General features: G+C 39.4%; 1 protein-coding gene across 1 annotated transcript; it reads left to right on the top strand.

Annotated features, from left to right (window-relative positions):
* The first annotated feature begins 3,472 nt into the window (after window positions 1-3,472).
* On the top strand, window positions 3,473-14,850 carry LOC121934291 (keratin, type I cytoskeletal 24-like). Its single transcript, XM_042474647.1, has 8 exons — window positions 3,473-4,107; window positions 5,583-5,665; window positions 6,303-6,459; window positions 10,151-10,312; window positions 11,133-11,258; window positions 11,568-11,782; window positions 13,471-13,505; window positions 14,517-14,850. The coding sequence occupies exons 1-8, from the start codon at window positions 3,532-3,534 to the stop codon at window positions 14,618-14,620; spliced, it is 1,458 nt and encodes a 485-aa protein (XP_042330581.1). The 5' UTR covers window positions 3,473-3,531; the 3' UTR covers window positions 14,621-14,850.
* The last annotated feature ends 5,691 nt before the right edge of the window (window positions 14,851-20,541 follow it).

Below are 20,541 nucleotides of genomic sequence, written 5' to 3'. Positions count from 1 at the left end.
CAAAGATACTTAGGGGACCCTAGGGGTGTGCATCTGAGGGTTAATTTGTTTTTTAAAAAAATACATTCATTAATGTTAATTAAAATCAGTCTATATCCTGCACTATCATTTTAAACCTCCAGGTGTCAAATCTCCCCTGAGCAGAGAAGGTCTGGGAGACTCATGTCTCTGCAAGGCCTCTAGGCATCTCTGTGTTGTGCTCTCTGGCAAGGTCCCAAAACTCTTTGAACAGTTGAAAGAGAGAGTGGGAGAGGCTTCCTGATGTAGTTAGCTGAGGACAAAGTTAGCACCCAGATGGAGGGAGACAAAGGCCCTAGAGAAAGAAAAACATTGGGGAAGGAGAGAAAGAATAGAAAGAAAGAGGCAAGGCACTGGTGGGAGCAGGCTAAGGGGTTTCTGAACTGGTATGGGATGAATGGAACGGAAAGAGAAAATGACTCGTGAGAACAGCAGGAGGAGGAAGAGAACCCACCAGTCAGAGGTGGAATAACTGGCTTTTAGCCCAGAAGAACTGGTACTTCAGCTGGTTGTAAAAAGTCAAAATCCCTTGGCTTTGACTTAATGATATTTCAGATATAAATACTCCTTGCATTTAATTATCTGGCACAATAAAATCAAGCAATTAGCAGTCATACTGTAATATAAATAAACTAAGAAAATTTAATAAGGCCGGCCTTTCTATTTAAAGTTACCAGGTGCAGGGGTTGTTGTTTTTTAATGCAAATATCCCTCATCTTGCAAGATATTCCACACGGCCCTCCCCAACATGGAGAAACTAAGAGGGATGCAAAACAAACTGAATGTATCTCAAACCTGCAGCTAAAGAAAAGCCTTTATGGGGGGGAGGGGGACTTGCGGACAAATACTCGTAACAAATACTTAGCAAATTTCTATCCTAGCCACCAGCGATGTTTCTCCAGTGGTTTATAAAAACAGAGACGAAGCAATAACATTATAGCAGCATAAAAAATAAGAATAAATGATAAGAGCAGGTATTAAAATAGCAATAAAAGAGAAGGTTTTTAAAGGCTCTGACAGCAAGAAAACCTCCTTAGGGAGACGGTTTTACAAACAAGGTACTACAACCAAGAGGCTCCTTTCCTCCACAGCCACTTTCTTATCTCAGATGGCAGAGACACCCAAAGGAAGGCCTAGACTTAGTGGCACAGAGACTAGTAATTAGTTGCTTTTCATTAATTACGACACCTTTGAAATGTGTCTTGTTTGCTTTCTGGACAAAAACAATGTGGTACAAGGAAGCAGCTTTAGAAGACACAGCGTACATTAGGCTTTCAGTACACACCAGCTCTCCTAGATTTCCTCATCTCATCTCAATTAGGGTGGCACACTATGATTTAAAATATTGGTTGTTAAATATTAATTATTAATAACTATTATCTTTAATAATTACAGGCATAGCAGCTCTGCAGTGTCTTTTTGTTCCTGGAATTTTGATCCCACAATCCTCAATCCAAAATACCTTAAAGGCACCAGATCCTGTCTGATCTTGAAAGCTAAGAAAGGTTAGCCCTGATTAGTACTTGGATGGGAGAATGCCAACGAATACCAGATGCTGTCGGCTATATTCCAGAGGAAGGAACTGGCAAAACCACCTCTGAACATTGCTTGCCTAAGAAGACCCTATGGGTTCACCATAAGTCGACAAGCAACTTAAAGGCACACACACATACATAACTCTGAATCCAATGTACTTCTTTGAGGGCTGTCCAAATTGCAATTTTCTACTCCCTGTAGAAACTGGGCTCACATGACTGCCATGCCAGCTGTGGAAATGTACATCCCACATTTTTTAACCCAGATCCTTGCCAGATGTTTGGTTCAGGTATCATGAAATGAACTACCACTAGAGTATTCCACATGGGGCGTGTTCACACTGCATTGTTATACCGATCTGATACAGTCTTAACTGACCGGGCTCCATTCTATGGATGCTTGGAATTTGTTGTGAGGTACTTAAATTTCTCTAGTGTATTGTCTCGAGTTACAACTAAGGAACTGTCATTGCTAACTCCCAGCATCTCTGTAACACAGTTGTATCATTTGGATCCCGGCACTTTAATGACCATGGCTCCATGCTATGGAGATAATTAGAATTTTCTGCAGGAGAGGCAACATTTGATGGCAAATTGGGAAAGCAAAATATTGAAAGCAAGCATTTCTTGCTCGGATTAAGGAAGTATTCAAATTTCAAGAGTATGGCAATTCAGTCCACAATGAAACAAACTGGCCCACAGCCCACAGACATTACCTGCCCCTAGCTTTTGGACATTAATCTTTGTTTTGTTTCTGTTCCTCTGAGCATTCTCATAATATCTGAAACCTCAAGTTTCCCTGTTACAACAGGACCCTGCAGGAGGCCCTGCTACTGCTAGTTGGTTTTTTGTTGGGGGGGGATCATACTGGGAGATGGATTGTAGCCATGCAGGATCTCAGACATTAATTTAATACAGTTTTAAAGGCTGTTAAAATATAATAACAATGATAAAAGTACTTATACGAATCCAACACAACCCAGATTAGAAGACATTCTCCAGATAGTTATCACTCAAAGCCCTACATAAACAGAGAGGTCTCCACCTTTTAGAAGAAGGAGACCAGAGAAGGAAGCCAGCCTAGTTCTCCATGGCAAGGGTTGCACAATCTAGGAACAGCCACTGAGAAGGTTCTCTCTCATGTTGTCACCAAGCATGCCTCTGATTGTGTTGGAACCAAGAGAAAGTCTTCCCCCAAGCAACTTTAAATTTGGGCAGGTTTATATGGTAGATTGACAAGAGAGAGCATTATCTTGCTCAATGAAACCATCATGGCAAGACAATGGGGCAGGGAACTGGGCCACATTTAGCAAAATGAACATGAGGGGCCTCAAACACAGCAAAATTCAAACTTATTGAATGTTGATGTAAATGAAGTACGTCATATTACCATCCAGTGAGGGTGAGCTCATGAAGATGAAAACATCCAAAAATTAAAATTAGCTAACTATATCCTGATCCCACCAGAATTAATAGTCAAGAAGGGAAACTGTGACAGTTAGGCAAACACCAAGAGCTTCTATTATTTTGTTATAGCAACTAACTGTGGAAGCTTATATGATAAAGCACAAGATTTGCCCTGGGAATGAGGAGTGTTGTGCCTGGGGTCTGAGCAAAGAGGAGGAGCAGGGGGAGAATTACTCATCTGTAATTACAATATCATAATGAATTTTTAACTTTGTTCCATCCCACTCCGCCCTCAACATTACATTAACCCTCAAACTGCCAATGGACACAGTACTGGATTAAATGCTAAACTAGTGGGGGAAGGAAGAGTAAACCATGTGTAGTTTAGATTTGCTGAGCAGACAAAAAAAAGATTGCCACAGGTAGGAGGCATTGCAAAAGCAACACCCTAGTGATCCAGTATAAAAGGAAGGGAAAGCCTCCCTGCTAGCACATTGACTGCATAGCTTTGACTCTATCTCTAATTTGACACTGTCTGCTGCAGTTTAGCAACCCACACCAGCGGGCTACAATGTCTCTTCGGATTTCTACCGCATCCAGGAGAATCTCTTCCATTGCTGGGGGTGATGGAGGTGTCAAAATGTCGGGCATAGGAGGAAGCAGCATGCATGGCTTTGGTGGGGGATCTCTTGCAGGGCTAGGCAGTGGCTATGGAGGAAGTATGAGCGGTGGCTTTGGCGGAGCAGGCTTTGGGAGTGGAGTGAACTTTGGGAGTGGAGCAGGCTTTGGTAGTGGAGTTGGCTTTAGCAGTGGAGGAGGTGGCTTCGGTGGAGGAGCAGGCTTTGGTAGTGCTTCTATGGCAGGTAGTAATTATGGAGGAGGCTATCGCAGCAGCTCCGCTATGGCCGTGGGCAGTGGTTTTGGAGCAAGTGACAGCATCTTTTTGGCTGGGGCTGAAAAGGAAACCATGCAGAACCTTAACAGCCGCCTGGCAAACTACCTGGAAAAAGTCCGTTCTTTAGAGGAAGCCAACACTGAGCTTGAGGTTAAAATCCGTCACTGGTATGAAAAGAACGGACCAGGGGCTCCTGGTGTTGTCCGTGACTACACCAAATATCATCAGATCATTGAAGACCTTCGCCACAAGGTGAGAAAAATGAAAAGATTCAGAGGAATTCTGTATGGATAGAAACCTGTTCTGAGTAAGACTAAAAGCAGCAAATGGAATCAGCACGAGGAATATGTTCTTGGGCAGCTCCCATTTATTTGAATAAGGTAAAAGTGATATTAGGAATGGAGAAGCATTTCATTTCACTTTATTTCTGATATTTATAAAATGCCCAGTTCTGAACATTCCTTCTTATTTGGGATGGAAACGTCTTGAGATTTTAAAAATTCAAACATGGGAGTTTCCAAACTGGACAATTTCACCCATCCTGGCAAATGGCTTTCAGTGTTTACCTCTTAAAAGTCTGGGTTTCAGTCCTTCTGTACTGTATTGAGTTGTGCTTGTGGTGCTGTCAGATTACCACGTCTTTTTTTTTTTAGGCTTCTCATCATTAATACATTTATGGCAAGCAGATTGAATCTGGTCTTCTCAATGCTGGCAGTAGCTGTGTTTATTGAGTTTGGTTGGTGCAAATATGGGAGAACTGCAATTCAGTTTTATTTTCAAAGAATTTACCAAAATTCACAAATGTCTTCATATTCAAGCTGGAAAAAATTTGACATTTAAGCAAATCAGGTGTAGAAAACCGCCAAACTTAAAAACTTCCCCATACCAAGGTCATGATTTTAGGATTTTGGAGTCTGTTATATGTAAGAGATACCATATAACATGACATTTTTGTTTTTGCTTCTACTGCAATTTGTGGATAAAGAAGATAATTTTTTCTATACTTAATACTCACATTTCCCCCCTAATTTATCATTCTCATTTCCCTGGAGCTCACATGGCAGCTAATGTATATCTCAAATGTGCCGTACGTACCATTTGGAAAGTATCTTAAGTATTTATGTAAAACATGCAAAACTGTCTAATGTGTTTGGGAAGTCAAACATAAATGCAATTTCTCTTTCTTGACATGAGCAGCTTCCATCCGCACTTGAAGTATGAAGTTAATGGAAGTGAATTGTTCACATCATTTTGCCCAGTTATTCAAAACTCTAATGAATCAGCATTCAAAATTGATGTATATTTCTTTTTTGTGATATGAGTGTTGTTATCCACATATTATTTCTACAGAGCTACTTTAATATAAACTTAACCATGTTTCCTCCAAGCTTATGGATTACAACAGTGGGAATTAGTTTCAACTGAAGTACTTCAGTTGAAAAATTGCTATAAGAACCAAACTTTGCTGCCTATTCCTTTTCTTCATATTCAACACATTTTGCAGTAAGGAGAGTTTTACAAATAATATTTTGCTGCAATGTTTATTAGGGGAAAACAAAGTGTGCAATCCTAAACTCAGTTACCCAGAGTAATATTCATGATGATTTCTTTTTGCTTTATGTTACTTGTAATCCCTGATTATGCACAAATGCACCTGCTGTTGGCCTAGTAAAGGAACTGTGCCACAAAACAAATGTTGCCTTCTTCTTGTTATGTTTTCACTTCAGATAGTCAATACAACAATTGACAATGCCAATGTAGTCTTACAGATCGACAATGCCAGGCTTGCTGCTGATGACTTCCGCCTCAAGTAAGCTAAACACAATACTTTTTGCTTTTAAAATTCTTGTAGACCTTTATTTTCTACTCTGCTCCAACACATACCAGCAACATTAGGTTATTATTATTAAGTTCTAAAAGAGCAAATGAAAGTGTGAAATCTAAATCCTATGTATTTATATATGGTTAGATCCAGATGTTTTTCACATGTATCCACTGGAATCATGACTAATTTACATTCCACTGGTTTCAATGGATCTTATTCATTTTTATTTCTTTAACTCCTTCCTTCCTTCCTTCCTTCCTTCCTTCCTTCCTCCCTCCACCTGTAGCCCGTAAAATATCTCTCGGGAAGCTTAGGAACACCACTAAATAATGTGTGATTGGTTCAGGGGAGATGAGAGAATTGCCCCAAATTGGACTTGGATCTTGAGATCAGGAATGTTGTGGAAAGTAAGGATTCCCAGCTCCTCCTCCTCCTAAGCAACACCCTGCAGGGCTGGCTTGTGGTTCCATGTCAGTAAGACAGTAAATCTACACTTAGTTTTAATTTGAACATTAAAGAACATATCCAAGGTTATGATCCCTATACCCAAAGCAGGATCATGTCTTTACAAATCCCTCAAGTGACCCATTTTCTTTTCATATTTTCACATATTCCCGTTCAGATATGAAAATGAACTCTTCCTCCGTCAGAGTGTTGAATCAGACATCAATGGTCTGCGTAAAGTGCTGGATGAACTGACCATGAACCGCTCTGACCTGGAGGCCCAGCTTGAGAGCCTCACAGAGGAACTGGCATACTTGAAGAAGAATCATGAGGAGGTAAAGAACTTTAATTCTTTCCTTTTGCTACAATGATTTCCCATCCCAGTCCTGTCAAAGCAAACAAAGCATCCACATCAAAGCACAAGGCTTAACCATTGTTTCAGCACAGAATGTGCAAAAGTCAATTTTGGACCATGACTCTCTTGGCTCCATCTGGGGAATTCTGAGAACTATAATGCAAAAAAGTAATTTCTTCAGCATTTGCTTCAGTATTACAGTAACAAGCTGCAATGTGCTTTTAGGCTTGTGTGATTCTCCCTTCTGTCTCTTCTACATGCAGTTAAAAAAAATGCTTTTATTTTGCTTATCCACATTTTTGTGAGAGACCATGGTTTCAAGCCGGCTTCTTTTAAAGAGACCAGTTTTACATAAACCACAATTATCTGTTCATAACGTGCATAAATTGAAGCCAAGTTTTCCAAACTCCACCATGCAGCTACTCCAGCAGAGGCGAGGGGAGAAACCTTTGAGCTAAAGGTTGGTTGAGCTCATTCTCATCACAGTAGAGTATGGTTTCACATGGTGTCCAAACTGAGCCTGTATGCACCTCTGGAACAAGAAAGATGTTCAGTGTAGTGCAATAGATAGAAAATTTGGTTTTGACTTATGAGGAGTCAGACTCAAATTTCCACTTAGCTGTGAAGGTTCTAAACAACTCAGTTCACCAAATCAAACCCAACTTTATCTACCACCAACACCAACTGAGTTATTTAATTCAATTGTAATAGACTAGCTAAACCCAGAAGTAATGATGTACTTCAGTGGAAACAGTTAGAAAAGTAGGCAGGCATAAGCACAGAACATTGGCAAAAATTTTACCATTTTAACATCATCAACACATACATTAATTAAGTTCATTTATATTTCCAGCATAAGGTTTGATACCATGAAATCCAGCTGCACCACTGTATAGAAGGCATAATGAATTTCATACGCAATTCTGTCCCACACCTGCTATTCCTGATCCAATTGTTATATCATTAGGAGAAAAATTACCGGAGGCAATAGAGGAATAGGCACCCTTATTTGAGCCTCCAGCTGCCAGGAGATGACTATCTCTCAAAATTAAGGTGTTCAGATTGTGTCAAACAGGTTTCATGATTAGTTTAGTCTCTTCTAATGTCTACACATGGCTATCTGTGTGGTCCAATATTAGTACACAAAATACATGGGGAGTGAGCACTGTAGTTTCACCTGGACTTCCCCCAGGTTTCTCTACATGAAGATCATCACCTTATACTTTCAGCCTGTAAGATAAAACTGACATATCCAGACTACAGTGGAAATGGGGGCAGCTGGAGTTAACTCTTTATCCTTTGGAGAGTTCTGCCTTGCCTTTTATGCTTTTTAATGCTTTTATGCCTAGAAGATGCTCCTGAGCCATGCAGGGATAATGGATTTGTTCCACAGATTTCCAGCTCTAAAGCTAGCTAGTTATTTAGATGCAGGTTGTTTTCTCTGTTGTATTTCTGCTGGGAACACTTCCAACAAATATTAAGAATAATGGTCTCAAACCACCTGAAAAAGCAGTTTCCTCTTAGAGGGAATGATTTGTTCTTAGAGAGACATCAAAAGAGTAATCATGAAACAAAGTAAGCTGTGTTGATTTATAAGAAAAATTCCAAAAGCTTGTCAAGTAAATCTTTATTAGGCCAACTTACGCATAATGTTAGGGAAAGTATGTTGAAGTCATGAAGCAATAGCACTTAGCACTTTACATTTCTACACCACTTCATAGTGAACTAAGCACTCTCTAAGCAGTTTACAATGTGTAAGACAATTGCCCCCAACATGCTGGGTACTCATTTTACTGATCTACCAAACTCTGCGTATCAAAGTCTTAGGATATGCAGCTTTACATTTTATGAAACATTCTGCTTGATGGAGATCTTGAAAGTTTGAACTCACAATTATGTGCCCAAAAGACATAGGACCCTATCACACAGGGAAAACCGGAGGGAAATCAAGGATTTAAACAGCAATTATCCCTTGCAAAACGTGGTATCGCAATTAAGATTTGTACACACATTGCTATTAAACGGGCAACAAGCAGGCAATAACCAGCAACAAATCATCTTCAGAATTTCCCCATGAATGATTCGTTGCTGTTTACTACCTGTGTATTGCCTGTTTAAAAGTGACGTCGTGAGAAAGTCTTAATTGCGATTTTGCATTTTGCATGGGATAATTGCTGTTTAAACCCCTGATTTTGCCCGATTCCCCCCATATTATAAGTTCCATAGATAACTGATGGATTTTGGAAAGAAACATTTGGGTGATGATTTTATTGAACCTCGCTTAAGATAGTAGTTAGCTGATGCAAGTTGCTCAGCTGCTGGGAACACCTTCTTCTGGTAAGGAAAAGGATCTTGTGTAACTCTCAAACTGCTATACGCCTTCATCAGTCTATGTGGGACCAGTGAACAACCGCTCTTTCCCAATCATACAGGTCTTAAATGTCATCAACATGCCAATAACTAGGTGATTACCTATTAGGATATGCAGAACCTCTTATTTATATACATAAAGCTGTCGAATCTCAGAGTTGCCTTGAAGCCTAAGTTCTCCCCCACTGAAGATATGCCTGAGAAGCTTTGAATTATCAGTAATGAGAAGAGTTCTGTATATGCTCAGAGGAATGGTTTCACTGTTACAAGTTCCCTCTGGCCTGGGAGAGCTTAAAAAAGAACTGACATCATGCTTTTGGAATGAGATCAGGCTCACAGGAAGGTTCTATAGAGCATCCTTTTTGCCACTGAATATTCTCTGCGACTGCAGCAGATAACCTTTCAGTAATCTTGGCTCATCAAGGGAACAAGAATTGCATATTTTGGTTTCAGACTTTCACTCCAGGAAGGTCTTTGAATATTCAGGAAAGGTGCCATATTTATTATGCCACATTTCTATCTTTCCTTTCAGTTTCTGAAAGCCTTATCAAGGATAATTATTACTAAAACTCTTAACTCCCTGTTGCAACATCAATCAAAATAATTTAATGTGCAAGATTGAGACATTGAATTGAGAAAAATCATACTTAGAGACAACAATTGAAATCAATGGAGTTAAAATTAATCATGGCTAATTTAAACCTCTTTTGTTCAGTGGGCTTTTTTAAAGGATGATTAAATCCAGCACAATGTACACAGAGCAAGTATAAGGGTTTCATTCCCACGCAACAATGTTTAGATATGCCTTAACTGTTAGATCCTGTGGATAAGAATTTTAGCAAGAAGTTCAGAGGACGCCCATCTGGAGTAGCCATGGACAAAGTGCCTGTTCTTTCATGGCCCCTAGATAACCCAGATTGCTCTTTTTCTGACAAAAATAAATAAATAAATTGGGAACTGATTTTCCTAGATGCCTCTAGAAATGATGGTTCACATTTTATAGGTTGCTCCTGAACCCAACAAAGTTGCCCACCTCTGATTCAGATCCATACCCCAAACATCACTTTCTATGCTTCATAAGGAAAACAAGTGGATGAAAATCTAGTTCTCCATCTCCCAAGATCCTATGTGATCTCTCTTCTTGTGGGGCGGGCCTTCAGGGAGGGGCAAATCGGGAATCTCTGTGGACTGGATTTGTGATCCTATGGCCAGATTAGACCCAGGAGCTGGGGCCTTCCATCCCTTGATTTACAGACTTTAGGCTGATCTTTCAGTAATTTGCTTTCCATATTCTTGCTTAGGAAATTACCTTACTGAAGAGTAGCAGCACAGGTGATGTCACCGTGGAAATGAATGCTGCTCCAGGTGTGGACCTGACTAAGCTACTGAATGACATGAGAGCACAGTATGAAGACCTTGCAGAACAGAATCGTAGAGAAGCTGAAGAACAGTTCCACAAAATGGTGAGATGGGTGACTAATGAAACAAAATGTCATGTGGTGCATTCACTGATAACATCTGTTCCTACCATGCCAAGCAGACCATATTAAACAAGAAACTGTTCCCAGCTTAAATGGAATAGACATTGTTCCTTTACCATGCCAAGCAGTAAACAATCCAGACTTACCAATTTTCAATATTAAGGTTCATTCTAATTTATCTTGGAAGAGAAAATGCAAGTGTTTCTGAACTCAGTAGACATTTACAGGGAGTAGACATATGTAGTATTTGGATGGCAAGTTTGATATCTGTACGAATTTGCCTAATTCCCATTGAACATAATGAGACTGGCCTCTGAGTAGAAATGTCCTGGAGCGTGGCTTTGGCATGGCTTCTGGACTCTAAGGACACATGCATCATTTAATCAGCATACCTCCAAACTGATCTGAAGCAGCTTTATTTTAGCCTGTCTGTATGGGGCCTAAATTTCATAATAATGGGATCAGTACAGAAAAGTTCACACTATGCCTTTTTCAAACTTTGGGTCATGGAACAGTGTTTCTGGAATCTTTGGAAGGTGAGGAGACTTATACTGTACTAGGTGAAGAGTTCCATATGGCAAACTGGGCCCAAGCTATAGAGAACAATTTTTTGGTTCCACCAATTCCAGATTTCTTTTCCACAATCCATTCTTAGATTATCTGTTATTATTTATCAGTCAACCTGTTGTAATGGATAAAATGGATCTGTGTCTAAGGCATGCATGACAAGAGGTCACTTAAGACTTCATTTATTTATTTATTTGGTTAAGTTACATTACATTGATTTTGTTTTTATCCACAGAGCCAACCTCTACAGCAGCAGATCTATGATGATACTGGGGCTGCTAATTCAGCCAGGAACGAGTTAATTGAACTCAAGCGCTCCCTTCAGTCATTAGAAATTGAACTACAGTCCCTTCTCGCTAAGGTTTGTACATTGCTCTGCTTTCCCTGAAGGATACCAAAAGCAGCATTTAAGAGGAATGTTATTTTGCACATACATATACAGATACACACACACACACACACACACACACACACACACACACACATATATATATATATATGAGAGAAGATTAAGGAGGCGGCAACTGTATGCACAGGTAGTGCTAGCTCAAAGCCAAAATCCATGTTAAGGGGATGTCTAAATTCAGCACTGAAATAGAACACAAATCAAACATTTCAGCTTCATCCAAGTTACAACAAGCTTTAATTTGTTTCTTTCTCCCATTAACAGAAAGCCTCTCTGGAAAGCACCTTGGCAGAAACTGAAGGCAACTACAGCAGTCAGCTTCACCAGTTACAGCTTCAAGTCAGCAGCCTGGAGGAGCAACTACAGCAAATCCGATCTGAAACAGAATGCCAAAATTCTGAGTATCAACAATTACTGGGCATCAAGACCCGACTGGAAATGGAAATTGAAACATACAGGCGCCTGCTAGATGGGGAGAGGTAAGCAAATGATCTAAATATAAAAGGATGCAGGCAGTATTTTGAAGTAATTCCAAAAAGAAATACTTCTTTACAGAGTTCAGAGACACAGCCATGTTGTTCGGGTTCATCAGTATGCAAAGGGATCTTGTATCACTTTTGAGACTAACTGAAGGAAAGATGTTATAGCTAAGCTTTCATAGACTTGGTCTACTTCCTCCGAAGAAAGAAGCTTAAACTATCAAATGTGGTGCTACAAGGTGTAGTGATGGTTACTAGCTGGGATGGCTGCAAAAGGGTACAGACAAATTTATGGATAATGGGGCTGTTAGTGGCTTCTTACAATGATGATTATAAATCATCTCCAGTATCAGAAGCAGTATGGTTCAGACTAAACATTAAGTGGAATGTTCATTCCCAATTAACCCATTTTCCACACCACAACAGGATTTCCTCAAATATATTTGTTTCAGCAACCAGATTTGCTAATTAAGCCTGTATTTACCTCCCCATGACCAATAACAAAACAAAGCATGCTGAAAGTAGAATATGTATGTGAGAAAAATCGTATGTTATGATTAACACATTTTTCACCCCTTGAGGAAACATCTTTTCTAAGAATGTGAACTACACATTGTGTAATTTGGCCTCGAGGTTCTGAGCACTTATTGCTGGGGAATATGAACAGGAGAGTTGTAGTTCCCTCTTATCACATTTATCAGTTTCCTATTGCCACTATCCAAAACATTATGCTGGATTAGTTTGGCATTGGCCTGATCCAGCACAGCTCATTTTATGTTCTTATGGTGCAAATCAGTATGTTTATCCTTAATCCTGCCTTCCTGCCCTTTGCCCTAATCCACAAGACTTGGGGGAGAGGTTTTGTTTTAAATATAATCCCAGAGGTTTGTTAATCCAATTATTAAAAAAGAAAATAAAGTTTAAAAGAGGGAAAATAGCTTGCTATGGAATAGCAAGTGGGATGGACGGGAGAGGAGACGTTGACATAACATGACTCCAATACCGGAACTGCTGCACGCAGAACATGTTTCGTATGATAGCTAATGCTACAGCAGCATGTTTGGGAGTTTATTGGTAGGTTTTCCCCATCAATGACAAAGTGCACTCTAACAACTCTTTGAGGGCAAGGCAGTGACAAGACCAAGAATTGTTTTTATGTGCTTGACACAATCAACCCTAACAAGGAATATGTGGGAAAAACAAGGTTAAGAATGAAATCATAAACATGCTTACTAGGGCACGGGAGGAATCATTTAGCTTTTCAAATATTGCTGAACTACAAATCCCAGCATTCCACAGCACTGGCTGTGCTGACCAGGGCTGCTGCATGTTACAAGTTTAGTAACCACCTGGAGGGCCACACAATTTCTACTCCTGTACTAAGTAGTAAGCCTCACTGGACATAGTGGGACTTCCTTCTGAGTAACCTCTTTTGCTTTAATTTTGTTACAGTTTTAGTCTTATAATTTATTTTTACCTTAGGCAACACATATTGGTGGATCTTTAATTTAGTTATTGTATATATTCTTGTACATTCACTTAAAATATGCTGTTAATGACAACAACAAAGAACTATGAACCACAGAGTGTAATGGCTTCCTTTAGAGTTATTCTCTTTTTTCTTTTTAAAGAATTTCCATCAGCATTGTGATAAAATTAACAGAAAGTGACCTATTCTTTTTCAACAGTTTCCGCTCATATGAGACAAAAGTTCAGATCAGAGGTAAGTACAATTTTATTCTTTCAGAAACAAATTTATTACCAAACATCTTTTTTATTTTTAAAACATCCAACACAAAAAATATGAAAAAATCACCATTGTATTCCTAGGGTTGCCATGGGTCAAAGTCAACTCAAAGGCAGTTAAAAACAAAAAATCTTAACTGCCATAAGACAATATGGCAACCCCACCATAGTCCATGAACAGATGTTAAATGGACTGTTAGTGCCGGTGTTGAATCTTGCATCAAAATTGGTAGTGAGTCCTCCAACCAGGACAGGTGTGTGTCATACACATCTCTGCCCCACAACAGAAGGGAAAATGAAGACCGTTTATGAGAATTAAGAAGATGATCCACCGACTGGTATCTACATAAGTGGAAACTTTGGCTGTCATCCTGTTTGTTAAAATGTCATACATTAGACTTAGGACATGATAAAGTGGACCCTTATTATCAGCTGGAACTTGGGTCCAGCCTCACCCCATGGACACTAAAATCAATGAATGCTCAAGTCTCTTTAATGGAATGGCATAGTAAAATGGTGTCCCTTATACTGTAAAAAATGAGAAAATCAAGATTTGCTTTTGGGAATTTATATTTTTTGGAATATTTTCAAGCCAAGGATGGTTGAATCTGTGGATAAAGAATCTGTGGATATGGAGGGCTGACTGTAACTGCTTCGCATTCTCGTTTGCGATCCTGGCACTATTGCCACAACTGCAAATGCCCCTGAAACCCACCTTAAAAACCAACCAGCCAGCCAGAGCAATGAAAGTCTATGGACCTAAGCAGCTAACTGGTTTTTAAGGTGGGTTTCATTAATTGGATGGGGAGCTAAAGCATAGCTGTGACACTATGGCTATATGTTTGATGCTGGACATCAACCTTTAATGGTAAGCTAGGTTCTGTAAGCACAACATTGTTTGCAGTAGCAGAATGGCCCCACTGGATGCAGGTGCTAGTATTGGTATTATTAGTGGATAACAATGTCATAAACAATTTTTCCTCACCAGAGCCCACCAAAACCAGAGTGGTTAAGACCATTGTGGAAGAAATGGTAGATGGCAAAGTAGTCTCTTCTCAAGTGAAATCGGTTCAAGAAAGGGCAGCTAAGTGAATCGCATGAAAAACAATAAGGGAGAACTCTTCCATCTTACCAGCACCAAGTAGAAGAAAACTTCCTGGAAGCAGAATCAATTGCAATTTAATAGCTTCTTGAAAATAAGGAATCTGGAGATGGGGGAAAAAATCCCACACACTATGCTTTCTGCTAACTTTACAGCAATGTATTCTTGTCCTGGTACTAAACTCTACATTCTCTTTCTACTGCAATGCAATAAACTTTGATAGTGCTGCAATTTATATTTGTCTTTGACTGTTATGTATTTTTGACTCATTCTTCATAGCATGCTGATAAAAATAAAATACTGAAGCAAAAGCTTCATGATTACATTAGCATTGCTGAGTGCTACTAATGAAAATTAATTGTAAATCTGATTACTGCTATCATTTATAGCTATTTTTGTTTTATCTAACTGGATTTTAGTTCATATTATGCCCGGAGATAAAGGGGTAGAAAAGATGAGGAGACAGCACAGGGAATTGAACAAGGTTGCCAATATGAGATTTATTTGCACACTGGTAACAAGGAACCAAAAGACAATGTGGTTAAATACCTCTGACAGTCAGAAGCAAAGAGTAGAAACAGCAAAAATTAAGAATGGTGGGCAGTTAAAATTCTACAGTAAACACGTTTAAAAGGACTAGTAAGAATTTTAATTTAGAGTAAAACTGTGCTGGCAATGATGCATGTAAATCCACAACTTTCTAGGAAATGTTAATTTTGAGAAACAACAGAAGGGTTTCGGAGGTGGTGTGCCAGTTATTTTTCCTCACAAAGTTAGTTATTGGATCCTAGTGTCGAAATATACTTAAGTGTTGCCTCAGTGCTGGTGCAACCATAGTGCTAAGGAGTAAGATATTCCCACTACACTCATACCAGCACACAGTATTGAGCTGCTATAGTTTTCATATAATAATTCAATTATTTTCCCACAAAGCCAAATGTGGTGCTTTAAACCATTCAAATTTGGTGCAATAAAACAATTTTTCACATAAACCCAAACGTGGTGCTCTAAAACATAATGGATTTCCTTATCATTAGGCAACAATGGGTAATGAATTCTGGAAAATCAAGTTTTCATTAATGTCATGATAACCAACACAACAGCAGTGTGACTGAAGTTTATAATAACTACCATGTTCCATTGGTTTTCCTGCAACTTAACCCACAGTACTTATCACATTTAGAATGGAGTGAAACTATGCTAATGCATGAGAGGAAAGCAGTGAGCACCCAGCCATATATGGAAATGAGAGTGACCAGCAACCAAGCTTGCCTTCTAACAGACAAGCAGTAGGGCAGTTCCCCTCATTTTCAAGCACCATGCTTCAGTAGTGTTGACATGTTTGGACTACACACACATGACAAGGAGCTGATGTTTAGCTCTGGAAAGTGGTTAAGTGAGGCAGTGGTGGTGTTGGCCAACACCACCATTGCCTCAGTTAACCACTTTCCAGAGTTAAACATCAGCTGTGTGTGAGAGAGACACAGGGAGAGAAGGGAACAGGAGGAGGAGGACAAGGAAGGAGAAGAATAAGAATTATTCAATAGTCCATACTAATTCACTTAAATCAAATGTTAGCCCTTCCTGCCCTTATGAAAAGTACAAGGATGTGTGTGTGTTCATGTGAGACTCAGAGAGAGGAAGAGGAGTGATAATAATAATAACAATAATAATTGTTATTGTTATTGTCGTTATTGTTATTCAGTAATGCAGACTATTCCACTTAAATCAAATGTTAATATTTCTGGCCCTTACAAAAAGTGCAGGATGGAGTGTGACTGGAACAACTAGCCCAAATAGTCACAGTTCCTTCCGTTGTTACTTTGGGCCCTGTGTATTCAAAGCATCAACTCTGACTTATCAATAAAAAGGCAATGGAGCAGGAAATCTTTCTCCAGCACTACCACTATTTCTAGTAGCTGGAAAAACCTCTCTCAGCTAGGTCTCTTGCTTAATGCTATAATGGCTGTCTCAGAAGAGCTAAATTTATCTGAAGGCAAACATATTTTTATATTCATAATCTTGTATTCCAAATAATTTTAAAAATGGCCATATCTGGGAGAAAGTGGGTCTCTTTTAAAAGAAATCTGTACAGTATATGCATCTTTTTGCCCAGCTCTGGCTTTCTAGTGCCCTGAGTTACGCACAGGATAGAGACAACCTGGATCTCAAATGAGGTTTCCTTTTGTGTTGCTAGTAGAGTTTAAATTTTATTTCCTGGACTTTACAACTCTTTGTCTTCCAGACCCCCCTTTTCAAAAAAGGAGGAATGGCCTCTGCCTACTACATGAATATCCCTCCATACCATCTTAACTGAGAACAACTATAACAGCAGCTTGACAAAATGTAGGCCTGTGTCTCCAACATCATTAATTCCCCCCCCCTTTTTTTTTTTTCCTCCTGTTTGATTTTTAATACCTTTGCCAAATGAAGAAGTCACCAGTGGAGCTATGAAAGCTTGCATGCCATCATGTCTTTTGTGCATTTTGGTTGATCCATTAAAGATGTTGCTGTTCTGGGGATATACTGATTTGTGGATAAATCTAAAGTAGTAAGGGAAGCAAATCATCTGGTCTGATATTATTTAGCGAAGTTTTAGGCAACCTTTAAAATAACATTTTATTAATATTTTCTTTCCCTTTCTTCTGTTTCTAGTTAGTCAGCTTCTTATTTAGGAGTTCTGGGGATGGGACAGTGCTTACCATGATGTGTATGGGTTATTATGTGCTTTCAAGTCAACTCTGACTTAGGGCAAACCTATCATTGTGTTTTCCTGGCCATATTTATTGAGAGGTTTGCCAGTGCTTTTTTCTTTAAAAAAAGAAAGGCAAGAGAGTATGACATCCTCATGGCTGAGCAAAGATTCAAATCATAGTCTCCTGAAGTCCTAGTCCAACACTGAGATCATTATCTTAAGCTGTTTTATCAAGATATACAAGTAATATTTGTATGCCGCTCTGATAACCTTTTGACTGAAGAGTGGGGTATAAGTAAATTATTATTATTATTATTATTATTATTATTATTATTATTATTAATTTTGGAGGCTGCAATTTAAGGTATTTACTTCCTTAGACAAATCTTAGACTCCATCTACCTTGAATCAGTTCAGATATTAAAGAAGAAAGATATATAGCTGAGTTGTAACAAATGCTTCCATCTCCAGCATCTTTAGCTTTTGAATTAAAATTCAAAGGACTCTGGTGTCTGAATTTTAGATGATAACATCTTGTTTGAACATGCACATCAGTGTCAAACACCATTTCTTGTGGCATTTGCTTGGCAGAAGCTTTGATAAATCTTTGGCCAGATGATGTTACTCCCCAGCTTTATAACTATGAACTGTCAAATAGATGGATTATTATCTGGGCCAATAGAGTTCACCTACAAGACACACATTGTTAGCACCCATTGTGACAAAAAGGTATGTAATCATACCTGGGGCTGAAGAGACACTTGCAAAGGCGCTTGTCACAGCTTGAATTAATAGAGCACAGCCTCCATCTTCACAGATCTAAACTATATAAGTAGAGATGCAATCAGTTAAAGAGTCTGCGATGTAGAGTTGGAAGAAAATGTCAACGTTCATAAAATTCACAGATAGGTGTGAAGTCCTAACTGTGCAGCAAATAGTAGATCTGGATCTCATGTTAGATCTCCAGAACTTTCTTGTCAGATCAGCAAGGATTTCTAATTCCTATTCATTTAACACTAACAAAAACAATTTCCCCCACCCCTGCCCTTAACTTTTACAGCTAAAATGAAGAAACCTTGAGGTGATCAAAAATGGAGTTTTGTGCAGAAGGTAGAAAATACCACAAACATCTCTCCTTAGGCTTGAAAGTAAAAAAAAATGAGTAAAAGAAAAGTATATAAGCAATTTGCTCCCCTTTTATGACGTTCAAAATCTGCTGCTTTGGCCAGCTTAAATAGTAGACTCTGAGGCTTATACAACAAATTCTTAGCAACTCAGGAATCTCTGCCCAACCTGAGAATTCTCCAGCCAACCTCACCAGGTAAAATGAAGTGTGTGGCCTCTGGAGAAGACATTTTCTCTGCAGTGGTACCTTGGTTTGGAATGCTCTTGAAGAAAAGCAGGGAGTGGAGCACCAGCTCACAACTTGTGAGCCTTGAAGCAATGCAGGGCATGAGGAGAAAAAGCTCCCCAGGAGCTGATGATGACCCTTCCATAACCTCCAGTGTTAGCATAGGAACTAGAAAAATTCCTCACAAGTTATGTGTGCTGTAGGTAAAGCCACCCAAGATGAGAGCACTATTGGCAATAGTAGCAACTGTTGCATATATTTTGCATCTGCCCATCTGCTTAAAAAACACTTTCGAGTTCTTCTTCCTGGCACTGGGTTGCCACAATATCTAGTTACCTGGGTCTTACTCAACGTCTGGGCTATTTAACTAGATTGGTTTCATGTTCATTTCTATAATCAGCTGATTCAGCCGTTCCAGTCCACCTCCCGATTCCTGTTTACCTTGCCCCTCTAACCTTATAAGAACCTGCCTCCTAGTCTCAGGTTTAGACCCTGAAATCTTACGGTACATGAAGTTGGCTGATCTGGCAACCCTAAGTAGTATTTGGCATCAAAGCACTAAAACATGCAGTGCAAACCCCGTGCATTACGTATGTACTTTATACTGGCTGAATCTTCCTTATCCAAAATGCTTGGGAACTGAACTTTTGGATTTCAGATTTTTGGGAATTTAGAATACCTGAATTTTCATATCCATACATAATGAGATATCTTGGAGATGAGATCCAAACTGAAACAGAAAATTCATAACTCTCACATACACCTTATATACATAGCCTGAAGATCATTTTTCTACAATAGTTTTAATAATTTTGTGCATGAAACAACATTTCTGTGAAATGACCCATCAGAAAGCAAAGGTGTCACTATTTCAGGCACCCATGAAAAACATTTTGGGTTTTTTAATATTTCAGATTTCAGAACTCCAGTTAAGGGACATTAAACCTGTACTCTTTACAACTTCCAAAGAAAATTTTGTAGAGAGTCTAAGCTTGTATTTATTATTCCTCTTTAGACCTTAAAGCAGGGATGAGGAACCTGTCTTGGGTGTGGGGATAGATCTCTCCTGCCCCTGATTCTTCCAGTTGATGTCATGGAGATACAGTAAGTGAAGGAGAAGAGAAGCACTCTCAGCCAGTGTTTCAGAAACTGGCTGAATCCCAATCCCAGGGGACTGTAGTAGCCAGTTGTGAAGCACTAGCAGAATACATACAGTTCAGTGAAAGAGGAATGTGGGAAGGATAAAGGTAGAGCTAGGTCCTCCCAGCCAGAGTCTCAAGAGCCAGCTGATTCAAGCTGATATTCACTCAGGCCTAAAGTATCAAGGAGTTTGGCCACCTTTGTTCTGCTCTCACCTTTCTCAGACACAAAAGGCAATGGAGTAGCAAAGGGACTAAGAAGTGAAGTGAATGCCACAGCTTCTGTTATTATCCCACCCTCTATGGCTTCTAGGCTTTGGTGAAGGCCTTTGGAGAAAGACTGCACATGTCAGATGTACCAGCATGGCAGGTCAAATTTATGATAAACCAATGGTTACCCATATCTGCTGAAACAATACTCAGGTCTTCTTGCTGTAGTAGAGCAAAAACATAAAATAATAATAAAATAATAGTTCTGGGTAACTTAATATTAGAATTTGAACTATTTATCTATGAATCATACATTTCATAGGAGTGTATTTCATATAAAAATGTAAAAGAACACCTCTCCCCAGTGGCATCGCCACTTGGGGTGTCATCCAATGTGGGGCATCTGGGCAGGGCTTCCAGGGGGCAGAGCCAAAGGGGCACTGCCCACTTCCCTGCTGAACATCACTGTACACATGAGTAGAACAATGTGTGGCTGGGAGGGAGTGTGCTCAGCCC

Source organism: Sceloporus undulatus, chromosome 6, assembly GCF_019175285.1.
Source record: "Sceloporus undulatus isolate JIND9_A2432 ecotype Alabama chromosome 6, SceUnd_v1.1, whole genome shotgun sequence".
NCBI lineage: Eukaryota > Metazoa > Chordata > Lepidosauria > Squamata > Phrynosomatidae > Sceloporus > Sceloporus undulatus.
This window is presented reverse-complemented; position numbering and strand designations above follow the sequence as displayed.

Excerpts from the sequence above, each read along its gene's own strand:
- LOC121934291 (XM_042474647.1), top strand. The coding sequence starts at position 3,532 with ATGTCTCTTCGGATTTCTACCGCATCCAGGAGAATCTCTTCCATTGCT. Across the intron at positions 6,460-10,150 it reads TGAAGAAGAATCATGAGGAG|GAAATTACCTTACTGAAGAG; the intron begins GTAAAGAACTTT and ends ATTCTTGCTTAG. Across the intron at positions 10,313-11,132 it reads AAGAACAGTTCCACAAAATG|AGCCAACCTCTACAGCAGCA; the intron begins GTGAGATGGGTG and ends TTTTATCCACAG.